The sequence below is a fragment of the Pseudophryne corroboree genome, chromosome 11 (genome assembly GCF_028390025.1).
Source record: "Pseudophryne corroboree isolate aPseCor3 chromosome 11, aPseCor3.hap2, whole genome shotgun sequence".
In the NCBI taxonomy this organism is placed as follows: Eukaryota; Metazoa; Chordata; class Amphibia; order Anura; family Myobatrachidae; genus Pseudophryne; species Pseudophryne corroboree.
The window spans coordinates 232,665,720-232,692,012 of NC_086454.1; the positions used below are offsets into that span (position 1 = coordinate 232,665,720).

At 47.0% G+C, this 26,293-nt stretch overlaps 1 protein-coding gene across 4 annotated transcripts in view; it reads right to left on the reverse strand.

Moving 5' to 3' along the window:
* Positions 1 to 26,293, reverse strand: part of FTO (FTO alpha-ketoglutarate dependent dioxygenase) — a 646,271-nt gene that overhangs the window by 253,041 nt on the left and 366,937 nt on the right. The window contains exon 9 of one of the 4 annotated variants that reach the window (XM_063945291.1): positions 26,058 to 26,131. The exons of the other annotated variants lie outside the window; for them this stretch is intronic. Within the exon in view, the coding sequence (XP_063801361.1) occupies positions 26,080 to 26,131 (52 nt within the window). The 3' untranslated portion in view covers positions 26,058 to 26,079. Of the gene's footprint in view, positions 1 to 26,057; positions 26,132 to 26,293 lie in introns of those variants that run through there. 4 annotated transcript variants of the gene reach the window in all.

Here is a 26,293-nt window from a genome sequence, read left to right on the forward strand (position 1 = left end):
ATCGAGAAAGTTGGGAGGTATGATGTTACTTTGCTAACCTAAGGGCATTGGCAAATTAAATGTACAAATTGCACAAGTAATTGCTTATCAAAGTAACACAGCAGCACCATGGAAGGCATACTAGTGGCTGGGGTAATAAGGACCAAGCACTCAGCACAATTGTGTGATGTCCAAGATATTGCAGCCACTCAGCAACATCTGACTTTTGATAGGCGTCTTGCAGCATATACAAACATTCTATGGGCCGGGTGTAATAGATTGTGAGACAGCCGGAGCTCCGAGACTCTGGCCGAACTCGTACGTTTTTTTAAATCAGCAAATGTTTACAAGTCAAAAACAGGTTGTAAACGTTTGCTGCTTTAAAAAAAACCTACGAGTTCGGCCAGACTCTCGGAGCTCCGGCCGTCTCGCAATCCATTACATCCGACCCTATGTGTTCAATATTTTGTCAATTCCCATAAATCATAGCTTTAAAATTCCTCGCTGATATTGGGAGATAGAATTGTACACAATTTTACAGGAACCATTAACTCACAACCTCATGTCCAGGAAACTTGTCATTGTTGTACTGTTGTCTGCTCGTCCTCAGAATGACTTCCTTCAGAAAAAATTTTTTTGGGGGGGATATACTGATCAAGAATTAAGGACCAATGTATTAGTGTATCCCCACAAAATTCTTCTTCTCAATTCTAAAAATACTTTTGTGAATAAATGGGAATCCTGACTAAACACAGTCATTTAAGAAACTACATCACTGATAAGTCCAGATATCCAAAGTACTTAAAATGAGAAATTGTAAATTACTGAATGGATCAATGTTTCTGACAAAAATCAGTGTGGAGGCCCCCAGTCACCTGCCCTATCCCCTGATATCATGGTTTCAAATGTCTCCAAAATACGTGTCCTCATACACTGTGGCTGAAAGTAGCGCCAAATAGCAACCCTCTGCGAGCCAGGTTGCGTGCAACTCGTCCATGCGTCTTTTTTTACAAATATCTGCAACTCAAAATGTGCGTCTTAGTCACATAAATAAACTGGAAGTGACAGAACGGCATTACTGGCGTATGCTGGGATGTGCAACATTTGTACATCTGCATGTGACTCGGTCTGAATATGTGTAAACAAGACTCCCATGTGAGCAGCCGCAGCTTTTCTTCATGCCAAGTTCATCTGTGACATTGTACGTGTTATATCAGTTCTGGTAAAGTCGCAGCAGGACGTCTCTGATACACTGTGACCAGCTTTTTGCTGCATCTGCGATGTAACTAACACAAAAAAAAGACAGTATGCTACTTCTCTCAGATGGTCTCATTCATGAAAGGCGTCTTGCGCCATACGGCATAAAGATGTTCATTGTGTAAAGACACATTTATATTCCAGTTTCTGCTGATGCCTTATAAATACTCTTGCCAAGGAACATGGTAGCAACCTAGAAGTTCCCCACCCTGTCCTATACATCACTGCTTATTTAACATAAGGGACTGGTGGGAAATGCAGCAGCCATCAGTAAAAAGAAGGGCTACAAAGCCTTAAATGGACAGTGACTGGAGAAGGACCGTGCTCAGTGGTTATGTGATGAGAACAATTCATGAGGAACATTGTTACCTTGGTAGGAGGATGCCTGTGAGATGCCCATCAGTGGTTTAAAAGTATTGCCCCTGCTTGCTGTGGATTACAAGTATTGAATCTGTTTGTCGTGTGAAGTACAGAAACTATTTGCTGTGGATTTCAAGGGTCGATGAGGATTAAAATATGTTGTTATATATTGTGTTGGAAATATTAGCAGCTATGCATTGGCTTACACTGAGAAGATCTCTTTCCATGCTGTGACAATCACTATAACTTTACTTTAATACTGGACTTTAATGTACGAGAAACCTTATATTACCTATTGCCGCCATTAGTTATTGGCTACTTTCTGTGTACCTAGTTTGATGTTCAGCCTGCTCTGCCCTCCTGTTTACTTGAGACACCAGTTTTACACTTTAAATTTTTTTTAAATGCGTTTCTTAAGGGATTTATTTGATGCAAAGTTTTGTACTTGTCTATTTATCTTATAACTACCCCTTTATGGCCACGACTTCACCCTTACTTTGTTTTGTAGTTCCAAATGTTAGAATAGGTATTGCTGGAAAAAAAAAACAATAAAAAGTTTGAAATACTTAACATTAATACGTTGCCATCACCACTTAAACAGCATATCACTTATAGGAACTGAATGTTTTTGTTATATGGAAGCGTATACTAAATCTTTCTTAAGCCTCAAGTTTTCCCCATGAATCATCTGCAGATAGAGATCCGGGTCTTTCAAATATAGGAAGTATTCCATTTTCCATTCCTAATTCTGTCTCATTGTGTGTAAATTTGTGTACGATGATCTTCAGACCACTGGTAACTAATTTAAATAGGTCTAAAACGTCCGGAAAGCATTCACAGCGCTTCACTTTTTCCACATGGAAAAACTGGAATAAATTAATTTTTTCCCCTCAAAATTCTACACACGATTCCCCATAATGACAACGTGATTTTTTTTGTGTGTGCAAATTTATAAAATAAAAAATAAAAATAAGAACTCACATGTATAGAAGTGTTCAGAGCCTTTGTCATGAAGCTCAAAATTGATCTCAGGTGCATCCTTTTTCCACTGATCATCCTTGAGATGTTCCAACAGCTAAACTGAAATCCACCTGTGGTAAATTCAGTTGATTGAACATGATTTGGAAAGGCACACACCTGACTATATAAGGTCCCACGCTTGACAGTGCATGTCTGAGCACAAACCATGCATGAAGTCAAAGGAACTGTCTGTAGACCTCCGAGACAGGATTGTCTCGAGGCACAAATCTGGGGATGGGTACAGAAAAATATCTGCTGCTTTGAAGGTCCTAATGAGCACAGTGCCTTCCATCATCCGTAAATGGAAGACGTTCGGAACCACCAGCACTCTAGAGCTGGCCGGCCGTCTTAACTGAGCCATCGGGGGAGAAGGGCTCTAGTCAGGGAGGTGACCCAGAACCAGATGGCCACTCTGTCAGAGCTACAGTATTCCTCTGTGGAGAGAGGAGAACCTTCCAGAATGACAACCATCTCTGCAGCAATCCACCAGTCAGGCCTGCATGGTAGAGTGGCCAGATGGAAGCCATTCCTTAGTAAAAAGCACATGGCAGCCCACCTGGAATTTGCCAAAATGCACCTGAAGGACTCTCAGACCATGAGAAACAAAATTCTCTGGTCTGATGAGACAAAGATTGAACTCTTTGGCGTGAATGCCAGGTGTCATGTTTGGAGGAAATCAGGCACCGCTCATAACCAGGCCAATACAGTGAAGCATGTTGGTGGCAGCATTATGCTGTGGGGATGTTTTTCAGCAGCAGGAACTGGAAGACTAGTCAGGATAGAAGGAAAGATGAATGTAGCAATGTACAGAGACATCCTGGATAAAAACCTGCTCCAGAGCGCTCTTGACCTCAGACAAGGGCGACGGTTCATCTTTCAGCAGGACAATGACTCTAAGCACACAGCCAAGATAACAAAGGAGAGGCTTCAGGACAACTCTGTGAATGTCCTTGAGTGGCCCAGCCAGAGCCCAGACTTGAATCTGATTGAACATCTCTGGAGAGATCTAAAAATGGCTGTGCACCGACGCTTCCCATCCAACATGATGGAGTTTGAGAGGTTCTGCAAAGAGGATTTGGCGAAACTGCCCAAAGATAGGTGTGCCTAGCTTGTGGCATCATATTCAAAAAGACTTGAGGCTGTAATTGCTGCCAAAGATGCATCAACAAAGTGAATACTTATGTACATGTGATTTCTTAGTTTTTTATTTTTAATAAATTTGCAAAAATCTCAAAAAAACTTTTTTTCATGTTGTCATTATGGGGTATTGTGTGTAGAATTTTGAGGGAAAAAAGGAGATTTATGGTAGACTTACCATAGATAAACCTCTTTCTGTGAGGTACACTGGGTTCCACAGGGAATACATCGGGGGTGTAGAGATGGATCTTGATCCAGAGGCACCAACAGACTAAAGCTTTAGACCATAGGTCTGCAAACTCAGTCCTCATTACCCTACACAGTGCATGTTTTGCAGGTCTCCTTACAGAATAATGAGGATGAGGACCGAGTTTGGGGACCTATACTTTAGACTGTCCCAGGATGCATTGCGGGGCCTCCTCTATAACCCCGAAAAAGAGAAGGCAGATGTTAGTCACATAGAACCACGTTCTCATGACAGAAAAAAGGACTAGCGGCTAATGCCATACAAACCCAAAGAAGCTAAGTGCGTCAGGGTGGGCGCCCTGTGGAACCCAGTGTACCTCACAGAAAGAGATTTAACTATGGTAAGTCTACCATAAATCTCCTTTTCTGCAGCGGGGTACACTGTGTTCCACAGGGAATACATTGAGGATGTCCTAAAGCAGTTCCTCAAGGGAGTGGACGCACCTTAGCGGGTATGAGAACCTGGCGTCCAAAGGAAGCATCCTGGGAGGCGGAAGTATCAAAGGCATAGGACCTAATAGACATGTTCACTGAGGACCACGTAGCCGCCTTGCACAATTGTTCTGCGGACACGCCACGAAGGGCCGCCCAAGAGGGTAAAACAGACAGAGTAGAATGGGCTTTAATAGCAGCAGAAGCTGGGAGTCTAGCCTGCAAATAAGCTTGTGCAATCACCATTCTCATCCATCTGGCCAAGGTTTGCTTATTCGCAGGCCAGCCACGTTTGTGAAAACCAAACAGCACAAAGAGGGTATCTGACCTCCTGAGGCAGTCCTCTCAACATATATACAGAGAGCCCGTACCACATCAAAAGACCGTTCTTTGGAAGACAATTCAGAAGAGATGAAGGCTGGAATCACAATCTCTTGATTAAGGTGAAAAGATGACACTACCTTAGGTAAATAATCAGGGCGAGTTCTAAGAACTGCTCGGTCACGATGAAATATTAAAAAGGGTGGACGACAGGACAACGTGCCTAAGTCCGACAACCTTCTAGCAGAGGCAATAGCCAGCAGAAACAGGACCTTGGCTGTGAGCCATTTAAGGTCCACTGACTCAAGAGTTTCAAATGGAGACACTTGCAGGGCATTCAGGACAACAGACAAATCCCATGGAGCCACAGGAGGGACATAGGGAGGCTGAATCCTGAGTGAATGTATGAACGTCAGGTATAGACACAATTTTTCTCTGAAACCACACCGACAAGGCAGATATGTGAACCTTGGGGGAGGCCAGATGAAGTCCTAAATCCAGACCTTGTTGCAAAAAAAAAAACAGAAGTCTGGAAGTACTAAACTTGTAAGCATCGTAATTCTTAACAGCACACCAGGTGAAGCAAGAATTCCAGACCCTATAATAAATCCGTGCAGAAGCCGGTTTGCATAGTTTGGATAACCACCTCGGAGAATCCTTTGGCCCTTAGGAGTGAAGCTTCGAGAGCCACGCCGTTAAAGCCAGCCTGGTCAGGTCCAGGTGGACACAAGGGCCCTGAACGAGGAGGTCTGGGCATTGAGGAAGTGGAAGAGGAGGCTCTATCGAGAGACCCTGCAGGTCTGAGAACCAGTGCCGTCTGGGCAACGCTGGAGCGACTAGAAGTAGTATTCCTCCTTCTTGCTTGAACTTCCGTAGTACCCTGGGCAGAAGTGACACTGGAGGGAACATGTAGGGCAGCTGAAAGTTCCATGAAATTGCCAGTGTGTCTAAGAACGCTGCTTGAGGATTCCTTGTTCTTGATCCGAAGACAGGAACTTTGTGATTGTGTCGAGACGCCATCAGGTCTACATCTGGTAGACGCCACTTGTCCACTAGGAGTTGAAAGACTTCCTGATGAAGATTCCACTCTCCGGCGTGCCTGTCCTGAAGACTGAGGAAATCCGCTTCCCAGCTGAGGACTCCCGAATGAACACTACCGATATTGCTGGCAGATGGTGTTCTGCCCAACTAAGGATTTTTGACAATTCCATCATTGCCATGCGGCTTTGAGTGCTGCCTTGATGGTTTATGTATGCCACTGTGGTGGCATTGTCTGATTGTACTTGAACAGGCCTGTTCTGTATCAGAGGCAGTGCAAGAGTCAAAGCATTGAACACTGCCCGCAATTCCAGAATGTTTATCAGGAGAGATTTCTTGGTCCACCGACCCTGGAGAGAGTGTTGCTCTAGCACCACACCCCAACCCCGCAGACTGGCATCCGTAGTCAGTAGGACCCAGTTGAGGATCCAGAAGGAACGGCCTCTGCTCAACTGTTGGTCCTGTAGCCACCAGCTCAGTGACAGTCGAACCGCCGGAGTCAAGGAGATTATTTGAGACCCGATCCTATGAGGCAGGCTGTCCCACTTGGAAAGGATTAACCTCTGCAGAGGGCGGGAATGAAAATGAGCTTACTCTACCATGTCGAAAGCCGACACCATGAGGCCTAGTACTTGCATCGCCGAGTGTATCAACACTTTTGGGCGAGAGAGGATGTATTTGATCCTGTCCTGAAGTTTCAGGACTTTCTCTGTAGACAGAAATAGTCTTTGGTTATGTGTGTCCAGAAGTACCCCCAGGTGCACCATGCTCCGAGCAGGGACCAGCGAGGACTTCTTCCAGTTGGCTAGCCACCCATGGGCTTGTATGACGCGTACCGTCAGTTGCAAATGACTGAGGAGGACATCTTGGGAGTTCGCCAGGATCAGCAAGTCGTCCAGATATGGCAGTATCCTGATTCGCTGACGACGTAGATGAGCCATCATCACGGCCATAACCTTTGCGAAGATCAGAGGGGCCGTGGCCAGTCCAAGCGGCAGAGCCTGGAACTGATAGTGAAGGTTACCAATAGCAAACCGCAGATATTGCTGATACGATATGGCAATAGGTATAAGCAGATAAGCATCTTGTATGTCCAGGGATACCATATAATTTCCGGGTTCCATGGCCAGTACAATCCATATGGAATTTGGACACTCTCACAAATTTGTTCAGTGATTTGAGGTTGAGTATGGGCCAGAAAGACCCATTGGGTTTCGGGACTAGAAACAAGGTCGAGTAGTATCCTCCACCTCTCTGGGACAGGGGTACCGGCACTACCATGCCTGCATCCAGGAGAGAATGCACAACCAAGTGTAGAGCTTGCGCCTTCAACGGATCCAAAGGAATAACCATTGTGCAGAACTGGCGAGGGGGACGTCTCTTGAAAGAGACTGCGTTGCCGCGAGAGACGACTTCTCGCACCCATGCATCTGAAGTGGTCTTTAACCAGACCTGGGTGAACTGCTGAAGTCGGCCTTCCACCCTGGGATCCCCCAGGGGGAGGCCCGCCCTGTCATGCAACAGGCTTGTTTTGTTTGGAAGCAGGCTGACAGGCAGCCCAGGATTGTTTTGCTTTGGGCTTAGTGGTTTTGGGAGCACAAGCTTGTCTCGGGTATGCCTGACCTTTTGCTTTCCCTTGAGGTCAAAAGGAACGAAAAGTGGTACTCTTTGCCTTCTGTGCAGAAGGATTAGTATTTGAGAGAAATGCAGTCTTAGCAGCTGCCAAGTCAGTCACAATCTTATTCAGATCTTCCCCCAAACAGGATGTCTCCCTTAAAAGGGAGTGCCTCCAAGGTCTTTTTTGAGTCCAGGTCCACCTTCCATGACCTCAACCACAGAATTCATTGAGCCAGGATGGACGTAGTCGACACCTTGGCCGCCATTACACCTGCCTCAGAGGATTCCTCCTGAATGTAGTGGGAGGCGGTGGTAACATGAGACAGATATTGTCTGGCAGTGTCAGATATATCCTGAGGCAGCTCTTCCTCTAATACCTGAACCCATGCTTCAATTCCTTTTGCGGCCCAGGAGGCTGCTATAGTGGGTCAATGTACAGCACTTGTAAGGGAGTAAATAGACTTCAGGCATCCCTCCACACGTTTATCTATCGGTTCCTTCAGTGAGGTGACAGGCAGAGTAGATGACACCACAAGACGGGTAACATGGGAATCCACCGGCTGTGAATTTTCCCACTTGTTACACAACTCAGCAGGGAGAAGATAACTAAATAGCATCTTTTTAGACAGTAAGAATTTCTTTCCTGGAGAAGACCAGGGTTCCTGATGTACGTCTACTAAATGGTCAGAATGCGGTAAGACTACTTTAGCTACCTTCTGACGTTTAAACTTATCAGGTTTTAGACACAGTAGTGGGATATACATCATCATCGATTTGTAGAATCAGCTTAATAGCCTCCACTAGGTCACGGTCATCAACCTGAGTTGTAGATTTCTCATCAGAATCAGCTGTGTCAGTGTCTGACGGGTCAGTATGTTCCCCATCCTCAACAGACGAATCATCTGAGATATTAGTGGATTAAGAGGAGGAAGCGGCCTGCTTAGATGACCCCTTGACACCAGAGTGACGTGGGGTAGGTTTCTGTCTAACCAAAGATTGATTAATTGCTGTAACTGGTTAGACAAAGCATCCGCCCAAGGCGGATTTACCACACGACAACATGTGGCTGCAATGGCACAGGAGATCCCATAGGGGGCGCAAGGCGTGTCACAAGCGTATAAAGCATAGCGGAGAATGCAGCCCAAGGTGGCTCCTGATTGACTGCAGGAGCTGCGGGTTGACTGGGAGATGTATGGCACATATTACACAGACCATCATGCAAAACTTCCCCCTCAGGCAAATCCTTGGCGCATGCGCTACATGAGACAGGAGCGCCCGCGGATTTCCCGCCCTTTGCATTAGACATTATGGTGAATGTAACCGTAGAGAGTATGAGTACGATACAGCCAGACAAATATAATACCTGCAAATAAATCCCCTATTTATGTGACAGCATGCACAAGTACACAAACAGAGAATAAATGCGGTATGATGTGACTGGGTACACAATAAAATACACTTAACGGTAAATACTGTGCAGCACTATATATGATACCCTGACGCACCTAGTCCTTTAGGGTATAGAATGCAGTGACAGCTATAGCTGTGATACACTGAAATGAAATCCACACAGCAGATACAGGCACACACAGTCACAGTGACAATGCAGATAACTATTTAGTCAGACAATAAAACTGCACTGGACTAGTAAATATATATATATATATATATATATATATATCTAACACTGCGCGGTCCAAGACCGGATGTATATATCAGAATACTTGTACAATATATTCTGGTAGAGATATACTTGTTCTTAACTAACGCTGTCTTAAAATGACATGTAGAATACTTAAGTGTCTGTAAAATCACAGCGCTGATGTACAGGCGGATTTACAGAAGGAGACCTTGCCCTGCAGTCCCGGAGACCAGTCGCAGCTACTGTGAGAAGATGGTGCCCAAAGTCTCAGTCAGGGAGTGAGGGAGAGTGTGAGGCAGCTCTAGGGCGGGAATACCAGCAGTAGATGGCGCCCATAGCTGGGGGAGGGGATACAGGTCAAGCACCTTATACAGAGCTGGCCCTAACCAATATGATGCCCTAGGCAAGATTTTGGCTGGTGCCCCCTAGCACCGCCGCTAGTTCTGCAGGAGATGCCTGGCATGAGTCAGCTGGCAGCTCTGCTAACGCCGGGCGCCTTTTGTTTGTGAAAATGCATCTTATTTGCATTACTATGTGGCTAGGCTGCACAAGCAGCTTCTGCTGATTAAAATGATATACAGCATGCCTATATTCTGTGTGCGACTGTGGCTGTATCTGCATACGAAATGCTACATTACAGTGATTTCCAGGAATACACTGCAACGTAGCATTTCGTATGCAGATACAGCCGCAGTCACACACAGAATATAGGCATGCCGCATTCATTTTAATCAGCAGAAGCTGCTGGTGCCCCTAAGCATACCAAATGCCCTAGGCATTTGCCTAGTTTGCCTATGCCTAAGGCCGGCTCTGACCTTATCCCCTATGCTGGTCCTCACCACCGGGTACTGTGGAGCATTATTAAACAGGATATTTTACTATCCGACCTGTGCTCTCATGGCCTGGTGGATATAGTGGGGTCCCTGCTCTGTCACAGTGTTCACGCCAGCGTCATGGTCCATCTCCTAAGACCTCGAACAGAATGCGATTTAATGGCGGGTCCCGCCTGGGGGCCCCTCTTAACTCCTCCCTTAGTAGCAGCCACATGATCCAGGAGAGCGTCTGCGGTGGTGTGCCTAGGAACCAAAGCGCCTCCGACGCAAGTATCCAGGAAACAGAGCCAGCGGGAGTATGCGACACCGCTGGGGAGGTGATGGAGCCGCAGCACAGTATGTCACACTGACTTATGAAGTGCTGCAGCCCTTGAAGTCTACTAAAAACCTTTTTCAGCGCTGTCTAGTGCAGCCCCCCTGTTAAGTGACCTGCTTCATGCAGGCACCAACTCTAAAACTGAGCTCACAGTGCCTGGAGGTGGGGTTATAGAGGAGGCCCCGCAATGAATCCTGGGACAGTCTAAAGCTTTAGCCTGTTGGTGTCGCTGGATCAAGATCCATCTCTACACCCCTATTACATTCCCTGTGGAACACAGTGTGCCCTGCTGCAGAAAAATGAATTTATTCAAGTTCGGAATAAGGCTGTAACATAACAAAATTTGGAAAGAGTAAAGCGTTGTGAATACTTTCCGGAAGCACTGTATTGTTGAAAGTACTACAGTATAACAGATAAAGATGAAGAGGAATGATGCTAGGTATTTATACATGCTGCACTATTTATGTTAGGTGAAAACTATGATAGGTACACTTAAATTCAGGTGATTTGCTGATCATTGAGTTATGCGTCCTGATGGGAAGTGGATCATAGGGTCGACCACACTTAGGTCGACAGTCATTAGGTTGACCACTATTGGTCGACAGTGACTAGGTCGACACCTGAAATAGGTCGACATGTTTCTATTTTATTTTTTTGTTGTCGTTTTCTTTGTAAAGGTACAGGGAACCCCAATTAGTGCACCGTGTCCCCTCGAATAGCTCGCTTCGCTCGCCATGCTTCGAGCAAGGTGCCTCGCTGCGCTCAGCACAGGTTACTGTTCCCAATCGTAGTCCACGTGGATCGCCAAGTATGAAGAAAAAATTTGAAAAACTCATGTCGACCTTTTTCCATGTTGACCTAGTGACCATGTCAGCCTAATGCATGTCGACCAATAGTGGTCGACTTAATGACTGTCGACCTAAGTGTGGTCGACCTAGAGACCAGATAACGTCCTGATGTTACACCTGAAAGCTTGATCAAACCTTATGTTAGTAACAATTCATTCAGACAAGGCCAACCAAGGGGGCATCAGTTATGCCCAATAAATAAAAATGTGCATTTAAATAAAATACCATACAGTATGCCCATTAAAATAAAATACAATTTCCAATTCACAGTTCAGCTTGAGAAACTAGGTTTTTGTTGCTCCATGGATGGTGTACCATAGCCGTGTCCCTTGTTTGCCAGTGTACACAGGGCTGGTTCGAGTCCTTGTGGTATCCAGGGCAAAAGTTTCCTTTGCCCCCCCCCCCCCGACAGGTAAAGCAGAGTTGGTGCGCGCCAAAAATAGGGGCGCGGCTTCATAGGTAAGGGGCGTGGCCTCCAGTAGATTTGCCCCCAGTAGATTTGCCTCCAGTAGTTGTGTCCCCAGTAGTTATGCCCCCTGTAACTGTGCCTCCTGTAGCTGTGCCCCCTGTAGATTTGCCCACAGTAGCTGTGCCCCCAGTAGATTTGCCCCAGTAGCTGTGCCCCCTGTAGCTGTGCCCTAAGTAGATTTGCCCCAGTAGCTGTGCCTCCTGTAGCTGTGCCCCAGTAGTTGTGCCTCCTATAGCTGTGCCCCATGTATCTGTGCCCCCAGTAGCGCTGCTTACAAACACAAAAAAAAGAACACCACATACAATACTTACCAGCCCCACTCCTTCTATGACGTCTCTCCCATAGCAGCGCCGCACAGACACTAGAGGTCAATTATGACCTCTAGCGTCTGATAGTGACGCCGGCTACAGCGGGCGCCCACACAGCCCACGGCGCCTGCTGCAGCCGGGGAGTGGGATGTGGGTGGGTGGCGAACGCCTGCGTGGTGACTGCGGCCGCTGGCCGCAGTGCCCCGGGCGCCCGCCCTGCTTGCCCGTGCCTAGAACCGCTCCTGAGTGTACACTATTGCCTAGGTAAATACAGCTTGTACAGTATGACAACATCTTAATGGAAAATAAATATGCCAACGCTCGGTTTTTACCCATATGCTACATGGTACAGCTGTGTGGCAATATTAATGCCATATATGTATACAAAACAGAAAGACATTTGCTCTCGGTGCCAACAAGAATATACTGCAGATCTGGATGTATGTAGCAAAAAAAAAGAGGGGATTTTGTAATATTTTGATCAAAACATTTAACCGTGCAGTCCATCGTCAAGGGACCCCACTATTCTGCAAATCCTTAAACCTTATATGCTCAGCACACCATTACATTGTAATTACATGTACTCACCTCACAAATACAGAGGGGAACATCTATACAGGGCTGGCTTGTGAGCCAAACTCAACACCCCCTTTTATAGCCTTAATTGAAATATGCCTTCCATCTTCATTGAGCCCAATCACCATCATATGGGCACAAGAAATACAGACCAACTCTTTATAAATTTGGTCAATAGATATTGCAAACTAGGATTTACGATCATGCTAGGAAATGTAGACAAACTCAGTGCTGCAAGTATGGCGGTAAGAAATTCTCAGCCGGTACGCCGTACCGTCGGGCCGTCCACCATACCTGCTGTGTGAGGTGAGGAGAGTGCAGCGCTTCTCCTGCCCCTCAATTCTCTGTGATGTCCGGGCTGCAGCGGCGGCGGGGTGAATATCAATAAGGCACCGGTTTGCTAGCCAATCAGAGCTCGCGGACCGGCAGTCGCGGCTCCTGATTGGGTTCCGGTCCGCGAGCTCTGATTGGCTAACAAACCGGCGCCTCATTTGAGATACCCACCGCCGGAGAGGAGACTGGACTTCACGAGCATTGAGGGGGAGGAGAGGCGCTGCGCTCTACTCCCCTCATATGGCAGCAACAGACTGAGGCAGCGGTGAGCAGGGAGGGGGGCACTGTGGGGCAATGTATATCTGGCACTGTGGGGCAATGTATAACTGGCACTGTGGGGGGCATGTGTGTGTCTGGCACTGTGGGGGGCATTTGTGTGTCTGGCACTGTGGGGGCAATGTATATCTGGCACTGTGTGGCAATGTATATCTGTCACTGTGGGGGCATTTGTGTATCTGGCACTGTGGGGGCATTTGTGTAGCTGGCACTGTGGGGGCATTTGTGTATCTGGCACTGTGGGCCAATGTATATCTGACACTGGGGCAATGTGTATCTGACACTGGGGCATTTGTGTATCTGGCACTGTGGGCCAATGTGTATCTGGCACTGTGAGGGCATTTGTGTATCTGACCCAGTGGGGGCATTTGTGTATCTGGCACTCTGAGCCAATGTATATCTGGCACTCTGGGGCAACGTGTATCTGGCACTATTGGGGTCATATGTGTATCTGGCTCCCCATATGTGTATCACGCCTGCATTTTCATTGGCCACGCCGCATGTGGCATTTGGCCACACCCATTTTTGGAGCACGCGCACACAGTACCCATACGACATTTTTTTCTACTTGCACCACTGGACAAACCTGATCTAGGTACTATTTTATACACTTCAGCAGCAATTTAGGAGCCAATAATTACTTCAAACAAAACATTTAAGATGTAGAAAGATGTTATGCTACTAACAAACTACATTACTGACATTGGGCCTAATTCAGTAAGGATCGCAAATTCTGCTAATTAGCAGAATTTGCAACCCTTTTGCTAGCATGCTGGGAGCCGCCCATCGCAGGGTGTAGAAAGTTAGTGATGCCTCAACGTAGCATCAATGTAGAAATTAGTGATGCCTCCTGTCAGCGCAGCTTAGTTGTGCCAGCAGGAGGCCCACCGCCATGTTCCCTAATCGTGGCGGCTGCATGTGATGTCACGCAGCCGCCGCGATCACGCCCCACCACGCCCATCTCACGCCGGACACCCCCTGTTCACGCTGCACCGCCCCCGCAACGCTCCGTCCTGGAAGCGATTTGCGATCCAACATGAATTAGCCCCATAGTCTGTTGTCCTAACAATGTGATTTATTACGCTAATTGTAAAATAGAGACAATAATAATACAAGATACCATGCTGATTCCCTTCCTCCCGACACAGGGAGACCAGCAGCTGATGCATGTGGGGGTGCAAGATGGAGACCGTGGGAATGTCTCAGCGCTCCTTCCTCACCTCCCGAGCAGGTGTCAGCAGGCCGAGCAGGGACCCAGGCAGGCCAATTTAGGCTCTGGAGTTCGGGCTTCAATTGGCAGCAGCAGGCTGGGTAACAGTTGGAGTGATGGAACCCGGAGCACAGCCAGGCCACCAGCTGCAGCAGCAGGCTGGGCAGCAGACGAAGTGGCGGGGGGGGTTACATCCTGGTCCCAGGAGTCCCAAGATGCGCCAGAGCACATAAAGATGGCGCCGCCGAAGGGGCACAACGTGGAGCTGATGCACAGGGCCGCTGTCAGGAAAGGAAAACCCGGAGGCCGCGGGGAGAAGCCGCGCAATGCCGGAGCTGAATGATGAGGCAGCGTGCTACAGAAATGGAGCAGTCCTGCCGGCTGTAGCGGACAGGCAAGAGCCAGGCCACGACAGTCAGTGTGTGGCCCACACCATCACAGCAGTGGGTGGAGGCGGGCCCCGACCAGCTCTGCTGGGTGCAGGGAGCGGTGGCCCCAATCAGCACAGCTGGGTGCAGCGAGCGGCGCAGGGTTCGCTCTCCTAGGGGTGGACGGAAGGCTGGATCCCAGAAGAGAGCCCCAGGCATGTCCGTTCAGGTAAGCAGCCAGAAGTGATAAGATGTGATAATAATTACCATGGTGCATACAGCATATCCTATAAAATAAAAGGCTAACACTGCTCCTCACCTTCACGGGGAGAATTTACTTGTTTTGTGTGCTGGCGGCAACTAGATGGCACCCGACAGAGCAATTCAAGTGTTGTTCCTTCGGCCGCGCAAAGGCGCTGACACTGATTACTGTTATGTTTCTCCATCAATTTGCTGGGCTGGTAACTAGTCAGTGCAATAATTGCCAATTAGTTTTGTTTAGTTGCTGGATTCGTTTTTACAGAATCTGTCCCATTTCTGTTATTTTACCCAGACGTAGGGCCTTATTCAGGCATGTTAGCAAACCAAAAGAGTAAGCAATTGGGCAAAACCATGTAGCACTGCAGGTGGAGCAGCCGTAACATGTGCAGAGAGATGGGTGTGTTATATTGTTTCTGTACAGTACATGGTAAGTACTGGCTGCTTAATTTTTACACTGCAATTTATATTTCAGTTTGAACACACACCACCCAAATCTAAATCTTTCTGCACGTGTTACATCTGCCTCACCTGTGATGCACATGGTTTTGCTAACTTTTTTGGTTTGCTAACAAACCTGAATAAGGCCCATAGTATAGATACATTAAAGAACGGTGTTCTTCTTACTATTTTTATATATTGCTGCAAATAAAAATTGTGTTTCCTCTTACAGCTGTACATATATTGATATAATCACTAGCGCTTATGGTATATTTCATTAGTCAATAAATACACAATACATCATAGATGCCGACTTTGTGGGACTCCCCTCTGGGAGATCCTTGGGCGGGAGATCCCCAGTATAGCAGGCAAGTAGCAAAACATCTATAAATGATCTTTCCATAATGATGATGAGCTTAAAACGTTGAAAGGTGATCAACCTGGAAAGTACACAAAGCAAGTATATTTTTCTCCAGGGGAGAATATGTCATTGCATTATGATATATGGAAAATGAGTGTCAGTATATTTCAACACATGCATTGGCGTTCTATAATGGGTGCACACGGGCCACTGGGTCCAGGGGGCCCACACCGCACCCATATAATATACCATTCCGGAGTCCCGCAATGACGTCCCTCTAGTGTGGGCATAAATAACTCGGAAAATGGCCGCCGTGGCCATTTCCAAGTGAATTGCGCTTGCGCACTGGAGATGTCAAAACAGAATGCAAGTTGCTCATATCAATTTGACAATATACTTCAGGTGCTTGAAAGGGAGGGGTAATTCTAAGCAAGAGACAGGATGGGGATTAACCCCTGGTGCCCCCCAGCACACCAAACTATATGGGTAACATGACTTGAATACCTACATATAATAGAAATCCAGAGGTCTTCGTTACATATATCTGCAGAAATATGGCAAAGCCACCAGGCCTCGACAAGGCTCCTCTGATGCTGGTGGTCCTAAACCTAATACTATATCTGGGCCTGGGGTGCAGAACCCCACAAACCGGCACAGGCCAGCCACCCCAGGGCAGCACACGTGAGAAGGTAAAGTGTTAGTATGTGTTAATTAAAGGGAACGCAAAATCTGTATACAAAAAGTGATACACTAGTGACGGTGTAATTAAAAGACCTAAAGGATTAATAACAGTGTTAAGGGGGGTGCTAAAATAAGATTTTACTTACCGATAAATCTATTTCTCGTAGTCCGTAGTGGATGCTGGGGACTCCGTCAGGACCATGGGGAATAGCGGCTCCGCAGGAGACAGGGCACAAAAGTAAAAGCTTTAGGATCAGGTGGTGTGCACTGGCTCCTCCCCCTATGACCCTCCTCCAAGCCTCAGTTAGGATACTGTGCCCGGACGAGCGTACACAATAAGGAAGGATTTTGAATCCCGGGTAAGACTCATACCAGCCACACCAATCACACTGTACAACCTGTGATCTGAACCCAGTTAACAGCATGATAACAGCGGAGCCTCTGAAAAGATGGCTCACAACAATAATAACCCGATTTTTGTAACAATAACTATGTACAAGTATTGCAGACAATCCGCACTTGGGATGGGCGCCCAGCATCCACTACGGACTACGAGAAATAGATTTATCGGTAAGTAAAATTTTATTTTCTCTGACGTCCTAGTGGATGCTGGGGACTCCGTCAGGACCATGGGGATTATACCAAAGCTCCCAAACGGGCGGGAGAGTGCGGATGACTCTGCAGCACCGAATGAGAGAACTCCAGGTCCTCTTTAGCCAGGGTATCAAATTTGTAGAATTTTACAAACGTGTTCTCCCCCGACCACGTAGCTGCTCGGCAGAGTTGTAATGCCGAGACCCCTCGGGCAGCCGCCCAGGATGAGCCCACCTTCCTTGTGGAATAGGCCTTGACAGATTTAGGCTGTGGCAGGCCTGCCACAGAAAGTGCAAGTTGAAATGTGCTACAAATCCAACGAGCAATCGTCTGCTTAGAAGCAAGAGCACCCAGTTTGTTGGGTGCATACAGGATAACAGCGAGTCAGTTTTCCTGACTCCAGCCGTCCTGGAAACCTATATTTTCAGGGGCCTGACAACATCTAGCAACTTGGAGTCCTCCAAGTCCCTAGTAGCCGCAGGTACCACAATAAGCTAGTTCAGGTGAAACGCTGACACCACCTTAGGAAGAAACTGGGGACGAGTCCGCAGCTCTGCCCTGTCCGAATGGACAATCAGATATGGCTTTTGTGAGACAAAGCCGCCAATTCTGACACTCGCCTGGCCGAGGCCAGGGCCAACAGCATGGTCACTTTTCATGTGAGATATTTCAAATCCACAGATTTGAGCGGTTTAAAATGTGATTAGAGGAATCCCAGAACTACGTTGAGATCCCACAGTGCCACTGGAGGCACAAAAAGGGGGTTGTATATGCAATACTCCCTTGACAAATCTCTGGACTTCAGGAACTGAAGCCAATTCTTTCTGGAAGAAAATTGACAGGGCCGAAATTTGAACCTTAATGGACCCCAATTTGAGGCCCATAGACACTCCTGTTTGCAGGAAATGCAGGAATCGACCGAGTTGAAATTTCTTCGTGGGGCCTTCCTGGCCTCACACCACGCAACATATTTTCGCCACATGTGGTGATAATGTTTTGCGGTCACCTCCTTCCTGGCTTTGACCAGGGTAGGAATGACCTCTTCCGGAATGCCTTTTTCCCTTAGGATCTGGCGTTCCACCGCCATGCCGTCAAACGCAGCCGCGGTAAGTCTTGGAACAGACCTGGTACTTGCTGAAGCAAGTCCCTTCTTAGCGGCAGAGGCCATGAGTCCTCTGTGAGCATTTCTTGAAGTTCCGGGTGCCACGTCCTTCTTGGCCAATCCGGAGCCACGAGTATAGTTCTTACTCCTCTACGTCTTATAATTCTCAGTACCTTGGTTATGAGAAGCAGAGGAGGGAACACATACACCAGCTGGTACACCCACGGTGTTACCAGAACGTCCACAGATATTGCTTGAGGGTCTCTTGACCTGGCGCAATACCTATCCAGTTTTTTGTTCAGGCGGGACGCCATCATGTCCACCTTTGGTCTTTCCCAACGGTTCACAATCATGTGGAATACTTCCCGATGAAGTCCCCACTCTCCCGGGTGGAGGTCGTGCCTGCTGAGGAAGTCTGCTTCCCAGTTGTCCACTCCCGGAATGAACACTGCTGACAGTGTTATCACATGATTTTTCGCCCAGCGAAGAATCCTTGCAGTTTCTGCCATTGCCCTCCTGCTTCTTGTGCCGCCCTGTCTGTTTACGTGGGCGACTGCCGTGATGTTGTCCCACTGGATCAATACTGGCTGACCTTGAAGCAGAGGTCTTGCTAAGCTTAGAACATTGTAAATTGCCCTTAGCTCCAGTATATTTATGTGGAGAGAAGTCTCCAGACTTGATCACACTCCCTGGAAATTTTTTTCCTGTGTGACTGCTCCCCAGCCTCTCAGGCTGGCATCCGTGGTCACCAGGACCCAGTCCTGAATGCCGAATCTGCGGCCCTTTAGTAGATGAGCACTCTGCAGCCACCGCAGAAGAAACACCCTTGTCCTTGGAGACAGGGTTATCCGCTGATGCATCTGAAGATGCGATCCGGACCATTTTTCCAGCAGATCCCACTGAAAAGTTCTTGCGTGAAATCTACCGAATGGAATCGCTTCGTAAGAAGCCACCATTTTTCCCAGGACCCTTGTGCAATGATGCACTGACACTTTTCCTGGTTTTAGGAGGTTCCTGACTAGCTCGGATAACTCCCTGGCTTTCTTCTCCGGGAGAAACACCTTTTTCTGGACTGTGTCCAGAATCATCCCTAGGAACAGCAGACGTGTCGTCGGAAACAGCTGCGGTTTTGGAATATTTAGAATCCACCCGTGCTGTCGTAGAACTACTTGAGATAGTGCTACTCCGACCTCCAACTGTTCTCTGGACCTTGCCCCTATCAGGAGATTGTCCATTTTCTTTGAAGAAGAATCATCATTTCGGCCATTACCTTGGTAAGGACCCGGGGTGCCGTGGACAATCCAACCGGCAGCGTCTGAAACTGATAGTGACAGTTCTGTACCACGAACCTGAGGTACCCTTGGTGAGAAGGGCAAATTGGGACATGGAGGTAAGCATCCCTGATGTCCCGGGACACCATATAGTCCCCTTCTTCCTGGTTCGCTATCACTGCTCTGAGTGACTCCATCTTGATTTGAACCTTTGTATGTAAGTGTTCAACTATTTCAGATTTAGAATAGGTCTCACCGAGCCGTCTGGCTTCAGTACCACAATATAGTGTGGAATAATACCCCTTTCCTTGTTGTAGGAGGGGTACTTTGATTATCACCTGCTGGGAATACAGCTTGTGAATTGTTTCCACTACTGCCTCCCTGTCGGAGGGAGACGTTGGTAAAGCAGACTTCAGGAACCTGCGAGGGGGAGACGTCTCGAATTTCCAATCTGTACCCCTGGGATACTACTTGTAGGATCCAGGGGTCCACTTGCGAGTGAGCCCACTGCGTGCTGAAACTCTTGAGACGACCCCCCCCCACCGCACCTGAGTCCGCTTGTACGGCCCCAGCGTCATGCTGAGGACTTGGCAGAAGCGGTGGAGGGCTTCTGTTTCTGGGAATGGGCTGCCTGCTGCAGTCTTCTTCCCTTTCCTCTATCCCATGGCAGATATGACTGGCCTTTTGCCCGCTTGCCCTTATGGGGACGAAAGGACTGAGGCTGAAAAGACGTTGTCTTTTTCTCCTTTATACGGCAATACTTCCATGTGCCGTTTGGAATCTGCATCACCTGACCACTGTCGTGTCCATAAACAACTTCTGGCAGATATGGACATCGCACTTACTCTTGATGCCAGAGTGCAAATATCCCTCTGTGCATCTCGCATATATAGAAATGCATCCTTTAAATGCTCTATAGTCAATAAAATACTGTCCCTGTCAAGGGTATCAATATTTTCAGTCAGGGAATCCGACCAAGCAACCCCAGCGCTGCACATCCAGGCTGAGGCGTTCGCTGGTCGCTGTATAACACCAGTATGTGTGTATATACTTTTTAGGATATTTTCCAGCCTCCTATCAGCTGGCTCCTTGAGGGCGGCCCTATCTGGAGACGGTACCGCCACTTGTTTTGATAAGCGTGTGAGCGCCTTATCCACCCTAAGGGGTGTTTCCCAACGCGCCCTAACTTCTGGCGGGAAAGGGTATACCGCCAATAATTTTCTATCGGGGGAAACCCACGCATCATCACACACTTCATTTAATTTATCTGATTCAGGAAAAACTACAGGTAGTTTTTTCACACTCCACATAATACCCTTTTTTGTGGTACTTGTAGTATCAGAAATATGTAACACCTCCTTCATTGCCCTTAACAAGTAACGTGTGGCCCTAAAGGAAAATACGTTTTTTTTTTTTCTTTTCTTCACCGTCGACACTGGAGTCAGTGTCCGTGTCTGTGTCGACCGACTGAGGTAAAAGGACGTTTTAACGCCCCTGACGGTGTTTGAGACGCCTGGACAGGTACTAATTGGTTTGCCGGCCGTCTCATGTCGTCAACCGACCTTGCAGCGTGTTGACATTATCACGTAATTCCTTAAATAAGCCATCCATTCCGGTGTCGACTCCCTAGAGAGTGACATCACCATTACAGGCAATTGCTCCGCCTCCTCACCAACATCGTCCTCATACATGTCGACACACACGTACCGACACACAGCACACACACAGGGAATGCTCTGATAGAGGACAGGACCCCACTAGCCCTTTGGGGAGACAGAGGGAGAGTTTGCCAGCACACACCAAAAACGCTATAATTATACAGGGACAACCTTTATATAAGTGTTTTTCCCTTATAGCATTTTAATATATATATATAGTCATATCGCCAAATAAGTGCCCCCCCTCTCTGTTTTAACCCTGTTTCTGTAGTGCAGTGCAGGGGAGAGCCTGGGAGCCTTCCCACCAGCATTTCTGTGAGGGAAAATGGCGCTGTGTGCTGAGGAGAATAGGCCCCGCCCCCTTTTCGGCGGGCTTCTTCTCCCGTTTTTCTGAGACCTGGCAGGGGTTAAATACATCCATATAGCCCCCAGGGGCTATATGTGATGTATTTTTAGCCAGAATAAGGTACTATCATTGCTGCCCAGGGCGCCCCCCCCAGCGCCCTGCACCCTCAGTGACCGTTGCTATGAAGTGTGCTGACAACAATGGCGCACAGCTGCAGTGCTGTGCGCTACCTTATGAAGACTGAAAAGTCTTCATGCCGCCGGTTTCTGGACCTCTTCACTTTTCGGCATCTGCAAGGGGGTCGGCGGCGCGGCTCCGGGACGAACCCCAGGGTGAGACCTGTGTTCCGACTCCCTCTAGAGCTAATGGTGTCCAGTAGCCTAAGAAGCCAATCCATCCTGCACGCAGGTGAGTTCACTTCTCTCCCCTAAGTCCCTCGATGCAGTGAGCCTGTTGCCAGCAGGACTCACTGAAAATAAAAAACCTAACAAAACTTTTACTCTAAGCAGCTCTTTAGGAGAGCCACCTAGATTGCACCCTTCTCGGCCGGGCACAAAAATCTAACTGAGGCTTGGAGGAGGGTCATAGGGGGAGGAGCCAGTGCACACCACCTGATCCTAAAGCTTTTACTTTTGTGCCCTGTCTCCTGCGGAGCCGCTATTCCCCATGGTCCTGACGGAGTCCCCAGCATCCACTAGGACGTCAGAGAAATAAATATTATAGTGTGCTACCCCACAGCAGCCCAACCACTCCAATCAGGGGGAACTGCACCCCAGACCCATCTCCAGTACTAATAATAGTAACTGGAGATGTCCCCAGGAACAAGGTGCGGGCGCCATGTTCCCGGAGACCTGCACATGCGCAGTAGACTCTGGCAGTACGCAAGAGTCTACTTGCTGCCGGAGATGAGGGGGGCCTGCGACGGAGGCTGCATGCGGGTCCCTTCCTCTCTTAAAACGCCCCTGAACATATGGAAGGAGTGTCTGTACATTAGGTCACATAAAAGGTGTGTCTGTATATTATGACATCTGGATGATGCCTTTGTAAATTAGGACATGTGGAAGGTGCGTCTCTGTATATTGTAACATATGGAAGCTGTGTCTCTTACTAATCAGACATGGAAGCTGCTTCCATCTACAGTCAGTAGTGGATCTTGCTACCTGCACACAGGATTTTTGCCCGGGGCGCCGCCTTCCGGAGGGCGCCGCGGCCGTTGCAAGATCCGCTAATGGTGGTGCCCCCCGGTGCTGGCTGTCACTGCTGTGCGGTGCGCGATGACATCATCGTGCACTGCACAGCATTGTGGAACGGCACATAGACACTAGGGGTCATGATTGACATCTAGTGTCTATTTTGGTGCTATGGGAGAGACGTCATGACGTCTCTCCCATAGATCAGAGGAGCGGCGCCGGCGGCCGGAGACCGAGACAGAGAGCAGCAGCGGTCGGGAATCAGGAGCGGGAATGGTGAGTATTAATTAAAAAACATTTTTTTTTAAATTTCTTTATGTTTTTGTAAGCGGCGCAACTAGGGGGCACAACTGTACTGGGGGCAATTACTGGGGGCACAACTCTACAGGGGGCATAACTGACCACGCCCCTCTATGAAGCCACGCCCCTGGGCGCTACAAGGGCTAGAACCGTCCCCGTCTACAGTATATTATCACATATAGAGAAGTGTATTATACCACCGAATACCGTGCGTCTGGATATTATGGCATAGGGAAGGTATGGTTAGTTATTTATTAAGTTACTTCTATAACGCTTGCATATTCTGCATCGCTTTACAGAGAACATTTGGTCATTCACATCATTACTGCCCCAGTGGAGCTTACAATCTATATTCCCGATCACATGTACACACACATCTACATACTAGGGTTAAGTTTTTTGGCAAACCATTATGATACTAGTATATTTTGAAGGGGGGGGGGTGTCAATACATTAGGTGTATTTGTATTTAAGGTTTGCGGTGGTTGTAATACAGCTGGATTTGGATGGTTTATTACTCTACTTATCAAACTGGTGGAGAGAAACTTTAAAAACACTGTTTCCATACATATTACAACCTGGGCAGAATTGTTGCTAAGAAAACTAAAACCTGTAAGGAACTGAATTAGTAAGATCACTAATGATACCGGACTATTAAAATGACATATCTGTGGCATAATAGCCATCCTCTAATGTACTTATTTTTTTTCCTGACAGCGGTTTGCAAAATAATAATAATGATACTTTGTTAAATGAAATCAGTATCCTCCCAGTGCCAATAAATCAACATGAGTGGTTGGAAACCAGTTGTGGTATTCTGCAATTTATTAGATGTAATAACAACAGGGCAGGTAATTAGGGCAGGGCGAAAGTTCAGGAGCCATTCAGTTAGCTGAAAAACTCATGCTACGTGTCACAGATTTTATTCACATTAAGTTTGATACATGAAACACCATCCCACTACACGGAGTGTTCTCGGAGCAATATATATTAATGTAGAACGTACCACATTAAATTATCAGATTTTTGAACTGGAATTCTCTTAATCTTCAGATTTCCTTAAAAAGCAGCTTTCATCATAAACTAATTAGTGTGTAAATGCATGCTCAAACTCACAAATGTTCCATTAGGCATACATTCTGTGCTTAAAACATGTAAATTATCATTAAATAAAGCAAAAACACCAAAATTTAGCAACAGGATGCTTTTAGTCAAATTCCGAAATAATGTGAATTGCACTAGAGAGACAGACTGCAATGGTCCCTCCCAATGAGATAAATTACTCCAACGACAATCCAATGCAATGATGCTGTGTAACAGCTCTCAGGGCCTGATTCAGCAAAAAAGCACACAACTGGGCAAAACCATAATAGTCCTAAATCAATGTAAGGTTGTTTCACCATCTACGTAACTCTCATACCCCTTTCAGACATACTCTAAAATTCCGGGTTTTTGCACGTGAAAAAGCATTAACCCGGGATTTCTGTATGTCTGAAAAGTATCAACCCGAGAACACATTCCCGGATCGGCGCCTCTGCTACTGACCAGGGTTTCGACCCAGGTAAACCACCTGGGTTAAGTGTGAATGGTGCGACCCAGGATTTTACTCCTGGTTCGCACTTAGAAGCCTCTGATAGGCTCCTCGGGGCTGCTTAGGGGGCGAGGCTGCCGGGAGGGGGATGCGCTCCGTGCTGCCAGGAGGGGGCTGCGCTCTGTGCTGCTGGGAGAAGCAGCTGGTTTTAGAAGGGGTATGTGATTGCTTGAGTGTGGCATGTATGTGTGTGTATGACAGCAGCATGACAGCCCTGGCTGGTAGAATACCAGGCTTATGTCTGAAAGGGGACGACCCGGGAATTTCCCAGGTCTCAGGTGTAGTGTGAAAGGGGGTCTCTACCAAAAACCAAAGAGTTTTCAGAGGTGAAAAACCCTGGTCTGAGCAGGGAAATTCCTGGATCGTATGTCTGAAAGTGGTATTATTGTCCACTCGTATTTTAAATATTTGAGAATGAATCTATTTTAAAATGTTTTATCTCACAGGACAAGATGCAGAAAATTATCACTTTTTCATAATTCCCTTTGACACAATAGTGTAGAAAGTTAAAAGAAAAACCCGTCATCTAGTTCTCCAGAGCAATGATAGGCAACGTGTGGCCCTCCAGCTGCTGCGAAACTACATATCCCAGCATGCCCTGATACAAGTTTAATGTCCTAATAGCAAAACTGTGGCAGGGCATGCTGGGATGTGTAGTTCCACAGCAGCTGGAGTACTGTGATCTATACCCTGCTGTAGAGAATATAGAGACTAAGCAAGTATGCATACATTAGGTAATGTCAATACATTGTAGAAGCACAAAAAAAAAAAGCAACATAAACTTTATAATTATACTATGCTTCCATCATGTGTATATACTTCTTTCTGGTAGACCATTAATAATTTTAATTGTATCAAAAACGTTCCCATGGTCCAAAAATATCACATGAATGCAGGTAGCCACTGTGGGGAAAGGGGTGAATTGCATAATTATGAATATGAGGGAAGGGGTGAATTGTATCATTGTGAGCATTCTCTGGAGCAGAGATTTTCAACCTTTTACAACTCGCGGCACACTGAAGAAGATTTAAATATTGCCAAGGCACACTCAAATATAATGGTGATGTATGGTGCTGTTGCGTGTCCTATGATGTTATGTCGCAGCTTCTCCGTACGTAACGCCTGAGCCACATCTGAGAAAGCCAGAAGAGCCCAACGCTACCCGGGCCCAAAATTAGAACTGGCTCTGCAACCACTAAACCCACCAGTATTGATCGTTTCAGGGCCTCAGTTGCGGCAAAACACTGACTGGCCTGTCTGTGCTTCTATGGCGGCACACCTGGAGACTGCTCAGGGCACACTAGTGTGCGACGGCACAGTGGTTGAAAAACACTGCTCTGGAGGGTTAGGGTTAGGAAAAGGGAGGGTTAGGTTTAGGCTGCAGAATTCTGACAATTGGGATGCCGGAGTCGGTCTTATCACACCCATGTTTGACAGCCAGAGTTGTTTTCCTTTCAGAGAGATTTTATAAAGGAGATAAAGATTTGCATGAAGGGATAGGAGAAAAAGTCTACATGCATAAAAACGTAATTCGCTATTTAAAAGGGAAACAAAACTTCTATGTTCAGTTACTGCTATAAAGAGTGTTACTCTTTTTTTTGTTACTTCACATCTTAAATAGATTGCATAAACTGAAAAGCGAGAAAGGTGCGGGTGATATACTAATGTAGAATCAACTATACCTGTTGCAGCTAAAGCTTTCATTGGCTGAGATATCTATCATTCAGAAATGGCTTGAAACCAATTGGATTCCTGGGATCCAACAAAAAAATAAGTCAACCAAGATAAACCTGACAAATGTGGAGAAATTAAAACACCTTATATTACAGTTTTAATACTTGAAATACCCTGTTATTTATGTAGTAGCATAAGAAAGCACCCTCTGCTGGCTGGATTGACCAGATGACAAGAAAG